The following is a 10,614-nucleotide window of genomic DNA, read 5'->3' on the forward strand; positions in this document are numbered from 1 at the left end:
ATTGTGGCTGAACCACTCAGGAAAAACAATAAGCGAACATCGACTTTGAAGTTCCTATACCTTCTGAACAGCAGAATTATCTGTTTTATTTTAAGTAAAATTTGGTTAGTTGTTAGGAATGAATGTAAGAATATTGATATTAGGAAACACATTTTATATTGATGAAATGTGCAAATAATTTTTGCTCATTTATCAAATGAGCATTAAATAATTTTTTGTTCATTTGTCAAATGAGCAAATAATTTTTTGCTCATTTATCAAATGAGCAAAAATGTGCAAATAATTTTTGCTCATTTATCAAATGAGCAAAAAAATTCAATGCTCTTTTGTCAAATGAGCAAACTATTTAATGCTCATTTGTCAAATGAGCAAATGGTTCTTGCTCATTTTGTCAAATTAATGCTCATTTGTGAGTGTGTTTGAATGTTTTAAATGCGTTAGCCTACTAGCTCAATGGTAGTGTATTGTGCAAATGCACAAAAGATGTGGGTTCGAATCCCACGTAGGTTCATTTATGTAATCTGGAGACACAAGTTTGTAGTGTGAGCAAAGAAATGAGCAAACTACACTCAATTGGTCTAGAAACTTAGAAACCTAAAAGGGGTATATTTGGGGATATTAGAGAAAAATAATGGGTGGTTTTGAGAATTTGAGGAAGATTTTAAATTGATATGCCATGTTTAAACATTACAATTTCAGTTGCATATCCCCTGTTACAAGATTGGTGTTCTTACTCATATTCCTCAGATTATATAATTGGCGTCCCGCATGATTAATTAGTTCTTCTTGCGTATTGTGTGTTGATGAATATTGATCATCAATTCATTATAGCTTAGCAAAAGAAACATGGTGATATTTTTTTTTTGTACAGAATATGTGCACAAGAAGAATATAGAGGCGTTACGCTTATATATAAATAGTCCCTCAAACTTCAGTCCATCATGGTTGCTGCAAGATTTGAGGCTCATGTAAAGGAATTAGTAGATAATGTGAAAAGTACTTCACTTGAAACTGTAAGAGAAGCTACTTCAGAGCTCAGGATTTTAGCCAAGGACTTGGATAACCAAATCATAATAGCGAGTTGTGGAGCTATCCACCCTTTGGTTATCCTCCTTCGTAGTTCAGACATGAATACTCAAGAAAACGCAGTCACTGCTGTTCTGAACTTGTCTATTAGTAACAACAATAAGGTTAACATTATGAAAGCTGAGTCAATTGAGCCTCTGATCCATGTCCTTCAGACGAGGACTCCTGAGGCCCGAGAAAATGCTGCTGCAACTCTGTATAGTTTATCTGTATTTGAAGAGAATAAGATTAGGATAGGGAATTCAGGAGCTATTGATGCATTGGTGGAGTTGTTAGGGAATGGAACACCCCGTGGTAGGAAGGATGTGGCCACTGCTTTCTTATACTTGTCTACACATACTGATAATCGGCACCTTTAGTTATCTTGTCCATGTCCGGAACCTCAAGAACCAAAGAAAAGGTATGGTACAGTACAACTTTTGTTATCGGTTATTACTCCTTCCATCCCAAAACGAACATCCCACTTTTCATTTTGGGGTGTTTCAAAAAAAAAAAAAAAAGCCTTCCCAACAATGATAATTTGACCAAATAACTCAAATGGCCCCTATTAAATTTAAATGGGAAGAGTAAGAGATCCAATGTTTGATCATCATTTATCGAGTGTTTTTTTTCTTACCCTTTTTGCTGTATTGCAGGCTAATAGGGTTCTTCAGCATTTGAGAAACCTACAAGCAGCTTATAATGCCAGGGCAGGCAGATTGTATACCTGAAATACTGCAAATGTCATCTGTGATAACTTCTATTTGTGAATTAGTTGAGGGATACATACATATTAATTTACTTCTTCTGAGTGGTTTAATCTTCTATGGATATATATAAAGAAAAAGTATAGAACAAAGCATAGTTGAGCAGAAAAGGAGAGATGATCAAGTTTTTTTTAAAGGTTTTTTTTATATAGTTATTTATAAATACAGCCTATGTAGGATTCGAACCTACGTCATTATTTATGTAAAGTGGAGACACAAGTTTGTATGAGAGTTTAATTGTAACAAAGTTTATATAGTTATAAATCATTTCAAACCAGTTTTTTGCTCATATAATTTAGAACGAATTTGATTTTTTTTTTTAATTAATTTGTTTATAGAGATAACTTATGTAGGAATTGAACCTACATCCTCTATGCATTTGCATAATGCTCTATCAATTAATCTAATAGGTTTTATCATATGTTTTAAATCATTTTCTATGTTATAATTTTTTAATCAGTTCATTTGATAAATCAACAAAGAACTGTTTGCTCATTTGATAAAATGAACAAAGAATTGTTTCTCATTTGATAAATGAGCAAAGATTTGTTTGCTCGTCTGATAAATGAGCAAATAATTATGTGCTCATTTGATAAATGAGCAAATAATTGCTTGCTCATTTGACAAATGAGCAAGATTTTTTTGCTCATCAGATAAATGAGCAAGAATCATTTGCTCATTTGACAAAATGAGCAAAGAATAATTTGCTCATTGGAAAAATGAGCAAATAATTGCTTGCTCATTTGACATCATATACAAGCCAAATAAGACAATCTCTTATAAGAAAATCTTGTAATACTTGAGGGCTAAATAATAAGACAAATATTATGCACCAATTTATTCCTTGCTTTTGCTTATTTGTACAGACAACCAAGAATTAGTTTGATCATTTGACCAAAGCTCTTATCTTAGACCACAACTCCACCCTCACCTTACACCACAACTCCACCCTCACCTTACCCAATTACACGCACAACTCCTCCAAAGCTCTTATCTTACACCACAACTCCATCCTCACCTTACCCAATCACACACACAACAACAGCAATATCACCACAGCAGGCCACACATCCTAATATTTGCGCCACCAACCATGCCCTGCTACCAGCAATTTTGCAGCCATCGTTCCCAGCCAACACTAAGCTGCTGCTACAGTCCTCACAGCCACGCCACACATTGCAACACACTAATTGCTCGTCTGATAAATGAGCAAAGAATTATGCGCTCATTTGATAAATGAGCAAAGAATTATGCACTCATTTGATAAATGAGCAAAGAATTGTTTGCTCATTTTGTATATGGAGAATGAATTTTTGCTCATTTGACAAAATAAACAAAGAATTGTTGCTCATTTATCAAATGAGCAAAGAATTGTTTGCTCGTTTGATAAATGAACAAAGAATTGTTTGCTCGTTTGATAAATGTAAAAAGAATCGTTTGCTCGTTTGATAAATGAACAAAGAATTGTTTGCTCATTTTGACAAAATGAACAAAGAATTGTTTCTCATTTGATAAATGAACAAAGAATTGTTTGCTCATTCTATAAATGAGGAAAGTATTATTTGCTCATTTGATAGATGAGCAAAGAATTGTTTGCTCATATGATAAATACCAAGATTATCATCTGTTCGAATATCACCAACTAAGACGTTAACCCAACTACCCCCGCCTGCCACACCAATCTGACTACCCCTAATAACAAAGGGCAGTTCATTTTCTGCATCAAAAGTATCCGAAGTATTACCTACGAACTCATTCAAAACAAACTCATTGATAGTAGAGGACCAAGTCACAAGATTTCTAACAAGCATTTTATCAAACACCTTGTATGCACTATCAGGATATTCAAAACAAACAAATTGCAAGTCACTAATTTTAAACAAAATCTTATTGGAAAATAAAAATTGTAAATAACAAAGACAGTTAATCAAGACAATTCAAGCATATATAAACACAGCCAATGCTAACAAAGAAGTGGACATTGCTAACCAATGGAACAAAAGGGCAAATAAGAGGTCAGACCTTGCAGGATAAGAGCTTGATACAACATCCATTAGGCTCTTCTTCGACACAAATAAGCAAAACTGGGCAAACCTCGAAAGAAAAGAATTTAAACCTGTAGACATAGCACGTAAATGTACTATCATCCACTCTCTCTATCCTTTTTGCACCCAACATTGAGTACTAACTTGCTGGCAAGCTCATATACTCCACTACTCTAGCACAAGCAATTAGTTGATTTGAATTTATCAAAATTCGAACAAGTTGATTTGAATTCATCAAAATTAGAACGAGATGATTTGAAATCATCAAAATTACAAAAATCAGAACAAGAAGATTGGGAATTCAATTGAAATTATCAAAATTAAAATTAAATTAAGAAAAATATGAAGAGTACTAATTGAAATTATGTAGCAGTGAACAAGAAGAGAGAGAAATTGTTGATCTTCAGTTGTCTTATTGTCTCCATTGAAATCCCACCTTCAAGTTTTGTAGAAAGAGAAAGAGGAGTATACAAATTATATGTAATTGGGGCTGATGTTTTTGTTTTTAAAATTACATTATTGCCATTACTAGTTGAACAATCTCAGCAGTTGGATCTTATAGTATCTAATGGCTGTGATGAGTTCTCATATATAATAGTGTTCTCACATAAAGGGTGGTTCTCACAGGATCCCGACCTTATATATATATATATATATATATATATATATTGTTTTTCTTAATTATACATTTATACATCATTAAAGATAGTCAAAGTATTATTCCGTAACATATACAACTAGGGCTAAAGTTAAAGTGTTGCAAGTAAAATAAATAAATAAATAAATCGGAGTAGTATTCAATAATCTCTAAGATTATGAAAAGCATCATTTTGAGATTTTTTTCCCTTCCAATTTTTACAGAAGATAAATATTTTGAAATAAATTACTTCTATAACATTATAGGTATGTTATATGCCGTAATAAGAAGAAATTTAAACTTTCCTAAAAAAAGAAAAAAAAAAGAAAAAGAAGAAATTCAAACTTATATGCATATTAAATGCTAATTTCTCTAGACCTAACCTATAAATACTGGAAAACCCTAGCATCTCCTCTCTATTTTTTCTTTCTAGGGTTCTTAAAAAAAAGTGTTTCATAGACCAGAAATAGTCAAATTTCTCCTGAAATATTTCCGACCCTTTCCCTTTAGTTTATTTACGTTTTTGTTATTGAATTCAATAAATCTACACTCTTTGAAAGTAGTAAGTACCCTATAGTGGGTTTGGGTGTAAAAAGTGCCCCTTTGGTGGGCTTTGTTCTAGTTTTGTTTTTGTTTTTGTATTTTTAGTTTAGTATGGTACAAGTTATTTCATGGGTAAAGATTTGTGCGAGATCGAAAAAGAGATTAATCCTTCGATTACAATAAGATGAATAATTTCTTCACGACTACAACAGATCGATAGACCTCCTCATCGAAAAAAGCTATAAATCACAGCGATATAAAAGAGGGTATAAAGAATGTACGATTTGCAACAATGATCGTAGCTCTGCTGAAAGGAAGCTTTTATTTGATTCAATTGTCATGTATTTATTAAATTCAAATCTCTTTTTAGATGTCGTATGACTTTTTATTTATGAATCAATATTCATTCAAAAAAAAAAAAACCTATAAATATTGTAGTAAAATATTTTTTTTCTTTTTTTTTTTCCCCTGCATTCTTTAAACAAAAATAAGTAACAAATATAAGCTTTTGCGCTCGTTAGCTTTAGCCTAAATATAAATAGGTAGAAACTATCTGTAGATTGCATGACTATTGTTTATTTGAATGATTATGTGATGTGGATGTGAAGGTGTCTTTAATAATTAGTCGGGTTGATCTCTCTTTAATTATTGGTTTTGGTTTATTTTGTATGTTAAAATGACAACTGATGTACTTAATGGGTTAATTAGTACTAGTATTTTATCGTGAAAATTTTAATATACAGGCATCTGTACCATGCTTGGTACAGACAAAAAACGCGGAAACATGTAGCTATTTTGTAAAGAACATATAGCTGTTTTGTAAGGAACATCCAACTTTTTTTTTATATCTAATAAAGAATAGTAATTTTAATAAAGAACATGATAATATTATGTAATGAACATTATTTATATATAACCAGTTAACCACCATAATTTAAATACAAAATTCAAGGAAAAATTGAAAAATACCCCCAACAATTAAACCCATTTTTTGCAAACACTACTAGAAAACAGTCAATCAACGACGGAAAAAATCCGTCGGAAAACCCTGAAATTCCGTCGGAAATGCCCATTTCCGACGCAATTCCGTCGGAAAGCGTTGTCGGAAGACCCTTTGTAGGTATTTTGCGATATTCCGTCGGAAAGGTCGATTCCGACGGAATTTGTTCTGTCGGCGCTTTTGTTGACTTTCAGTGTAAATCCGTCGCAAGGTTCTGACGGAATTTTCCTTCGGAGTGGGGTATTTTCCGACGAAAAATTTCGTCGGTGGGGTAGATGGTCCGACAGAATATTTCGTCGGAGGCAGTATTTTTCGATGGAAAATTCCGTCGGAAAAAAAATAAAAAAAAGCCCCACCCTACCCCCACCACCAGCCCACCCCCTGCCCCCTACCTTCAACCTCAGACCACCACCCACAGTACCCCACCACCGGCCCACCCCCTACCCCCTTACCCCTACCCAGCCCCACCACCACCAGCCCACCCCAGCCCACCACCAGCCCCTACCCTCCTAACTTACCCAGATCCCCACCCCCACCCCCCACCCACACCCAAACCACCCCTCCTATCCAGACCACCCACACCCAGCCCCACCCTCACGCACACCCACCCTCACCCAGCCCCACCCTCACGCACTCCCTGCCAGCCCCAACACTCCCACCACTACAACCGTTCACCAAAAAAAAAATCGAAAACAAAATATGCAGTAAACCCGTAGAAAATCGAAAAAAATACGAAATTTAAAGCCAAAAAATCAAAAAATACAACACAAACTAGTAAATTTGCTAATTTAATTAGAATTTCATAAAAAAATTAAAAAAAAACGATAATTATACATTAATAATTACAGGAAATATAATTAACATTACAAATACATAAAAAAACTAAGTAGATCTACAATCTAACATAAATTAAAACTAGATCTACAAATTAAATGCCTTGAGAGTGGATGACAATGGTTGTAACGCTGATGTTGTTGGTTGACGGTGGTTGACGGTTGTTGGTTGAGTCGTTGTTGTTAAATGAAAAATACAGAGAAAGAAATGAGGAAAGAGAAGAGAGAGAAAGAGGAGAGGAAAAAGAGAAATCAGGAAAGGAGGAAAGAGGAAGGAGGAAAGAGAAAGGAGGAAAGAGAAATGAGGAGAGGCGCACTAGAGGGAGAATGGAGGAGGAAAGAGAAATGAGGAAAGATAAAGAAGGAGAGGCGCACTAGAGGGAAAATCCGGATTTTAGGGTTTTTTTTGTTTTTTTTTTAAATTATAAATGTTTGTTTTTTTTTAACTAATCACAACTTCCGACGGAATTATTTCCCTCGAGGGAAATAATTCCATCGAAACCCACTCTGAGGGAATATTCCGTCGTAACACAGATATTCCGAGGGAAGACCAATCCGTCGGAACGATTCCGACGGAATATTTCGTCGGTAGGAAACCTTTCCGGCGAATTATTCCTACAAAGTCAATTTCCCTCGGAAATTTTGAATTTTCCGAGGGAATTAAATTCCGTCGGAAGTTATCCCTCGGAAATAAGCCTATTTCTAGTAGTGAAAACCACCAACAGTTTTTTATTTTTATTTTTATTTTTATGTTACCACCAACTATTCTTCAAAACCTTTAAAACTACCACCATGAAGTCACTGTGGGCCCCACCAACTACTTTCTTATTTTCCCTCTCTATTCTCACGATTCTCTCCCTTGTTCCCCCTATTACTTCCCTCTCTCATCTTTAACACTTAACTTTGAATTCTCACACACCCCAATTGATTGTGAAACCCTACATTCATCACTTCTCTTTTTCTCTTTCTCCTTTTTTTTTTTTCTAAAAATAGGGTTTTTGCTACTTTTCTTTGCAAAAAAGCGCAGTGGGGGGGACCAAATGCTCAGTTGAATTGGAGCTGGGGGACCAAGGTTTAGATTCTGGCGTTGAAAGTCAGCGAAAAAACAGACAAAATCGAGGTAATTTTTGTTTTTTAATTGACAGTAGTAAACCCTAGGTTCCGTACAAAGTGAATAGATGCAATTAGTTTATTTGGATGATGGATTATTGCAATAATGTGTAATTAGTTGTTAATTAAGGTTTTTTTAATGTTAAATTGATTGTTTTAATTGTAAAGTTTAGTACTTTGATGCAATTTAAAGTAGTGGGTTTTGTGGGGCTTGATTTGAATTAAGTAATGCTTTGTAAATTGAGAATCATGTGGTTATTGTGTGCTTTGTTGACAGTAGCTGTTTAAAACGCTACCTTGTTTGACTGATGCAGTATGGCTACAAATATTTATGAAAGATTTGTTGACATTAGGATAAGATTAGGAGGTGAGTTTGTGACAAAGACATTTAAGGGTAGAAAGGTGGTTGAATATGAAGGTGGTTGGTTATATTTAAAAACATAATTGAGTGTCTAAGAAATGAGAGTTTCAGTGCTTAGGCATGCTGCAGCTGAGGGTTTTAGGTTGGGTGAGATGAATGTGCCTAACAGGTTTAAAGTTTGGTATAGGCAGAAGGAAAGAAGTCTTGGCAGTGGTAGGAGGGAGTTCAAGGATGACATGGACATTGAGAGGTTTCTTCAGACAATAGATAAGCTAGGAATATTGGATATGTATGTGACTGTTGAGCCTGTTTTAGAAGCAAACCTAAATGTGGGGTCATTGCAAAAGTTATCACATGGAACAAAGCTTCCCACCACCATTAATGAACCTCGGCCCAAGCTTAACGGCCCAACTACATTACATATCCCAAGCCCAATAAAAAATAATAACCAGTCAAAACATGTCCCAAGCAAACCCATACTTGAGAAGTTAAAACCAATTAGAAAACCTAAGGCCAAAGTTGAAGAAGGTAGCTCAGCAGAAGCATATGTGGTGACTGAGAATGAGTATTATAAGGGTTTAGAGAGAGTTAAGGAAGTGCTAAAAACACATACTCCTAGAGTTAAGCATGTTGTAACAAAAGGGAAGGGGAAGAAAGTGAGCAAGAAAGATAGTAAGTAAAGAAAGAAAGAAAGTAAACACAGCAAGAAGAGTGGTAAGTCTAAGGTTAGGAAGAGGTTGTTTTCTAAAAATGTATCTTGGATCTTCTAATTCTGAGGAAGATAGTACAGATCTAGAGTGGGAGATTGGAGAGAAGGACTATCAGTTAGAAGATGAAGAAGAGGATTTCTTGCAAACTCGGGGAACAATTGGGATATTAAAGGAGGTGCAAGACAGTTTGTGTAAAGGAGGGAAATCAAAATTCAAGGGTGAAGAACAAGGCAGTAAATTTGCAAAGGGAAAATTTCATTTGCAAGAGGAACCAGATTCAGATTCAGATGAATTAAGGAATCTAAATGGTTCTGATTCAGATGCTAAAGTGCATTCATACTTCAACGCTATTAGTGACTTCAAGAAGCCTATTTAATTAAAGCTAGGGATGAGGTTCACTTCCAGCAATGTGTTGAGGCAAGCACTAAGGAGGCATGCTGTGGAGAATAGGTATGACTTCTGTTTCGGGGTTTTCTGATGTCCTGCGGGAGAGTTACAATTCCGAGACTGGAACCGGACGCCTGTACCTGCAAAACAAACGGATACTCCGAGTGATTGGAGATCCGCCTCCAACGGTCAAGTTAGTACTTATTTAAGGAGTAATTAATGCGGAGTAGTGTAATTGAGTCTCTCTAGGTGAGAGTGTTTAATGTGTGTAATCCCCTTTAATGAGGATTAATGAGCATATTTATATGCCGTGGGATGCGTGCCAATTCCTAGGTTTAGGTTAAACCTAGGGCTGACTGGGCCTCCCACGAGGATCGGGCCTTGTTGGCCGGTTTTCCTATTTGGCATGGGGGGACACGTGTCGTGTCGCAATTGGTCCATGGTGGGCGTATCTCTGATTGACACGTTGCAGGCTCCTATTTGCCCATGTGAAGGACACGTGGCGGAACCTGATTGGTCCACTTGTCAGATAGTGATTGGTTGAGAAAATCCCCTAATCATTTGCCCCTCACAGGTGGCACGTGACTGGTCACACGTCACCTGTGACAGGTGTCGGGTTGTAACAGGCGACGGCCTGATACAGGTGTCACTTGGTGAAAGGCCGAGAGGTTTTCCCGCTCAAATTTTGAATTTGGGAGTGACTCTTCGCCTTCTCATTTTGCCTATATAAGGGCGAGTTGACTTCAGACATTTTCACACTTGAGAACTTTTTTAAGAGAACACTCGGACCCCTGAACTTGCTCTGACATTTCGGACATTTCCTGCCCACCGCCTGCTCTGACAAGTCGGCTGATACTCAGATTTTCCAGAACTTCGTCAACTCATCACTCGTTCAGGTAACCGTCTATTCTCTCATTCTTTTACTTTTCTTTATTTTTTCCTTTTTGAAATGGCACCACGGAAGCATACGACACGACCGAGGTTAGTGATCAGCCGGTCACCGGGGACGGCTGAGTCTAGGACTAGGAGTGCCGCCTGCCCTTTTTCGAACCAATCTTTGCCCTTTATACAAAGTCCAACTGTCTCTGTGTCTATGCAGAACATAATGGCCAGAACAAAAAGAACTGCTAGGATCACAAACTCGGACGGCTCCTCC

At 36.2% G+C, this 10,614-nt stretch overlaps 1 protein-coding gene across 1 annotated transcript; it reads left to right on the plus strand.

Annotated features, from left to right (window-relative positions):
* The first annotated feature begins 941 nt into the window (after window positions 1–941).
* Window positions 942–1,445, plus strand: LOC110716906 (U-box domain-containing protein 4-like). Its single transcript, XM_021895559.1, has one exon. The coding sequence runs from the start codon at window positions 942–944 to the stop codon at window positions 1,443–1,445; it is 504 nt and encodes a 167-aa protein (XP_021751251.1).
* The last annotated feature ends 9,169 nt before the right edge of the window (window positions 1,446–10,614 follow it).

This window comes from Chenopodium quinoa, unplaced genomic scaffold (assembly GCF_001683475.1).
Source record: "Chenopodium quinoa cultivar QQ74 unplaced genomic scaffold, ASM168347v1, whole genome shotgun sequence".
NCBI lineage: Eukaryota > Viridiplantae > Streptophyta > Magnoliopsida > Caryophyllales > Amaranthaceae > Chenopodium > Chenopodium quinoa.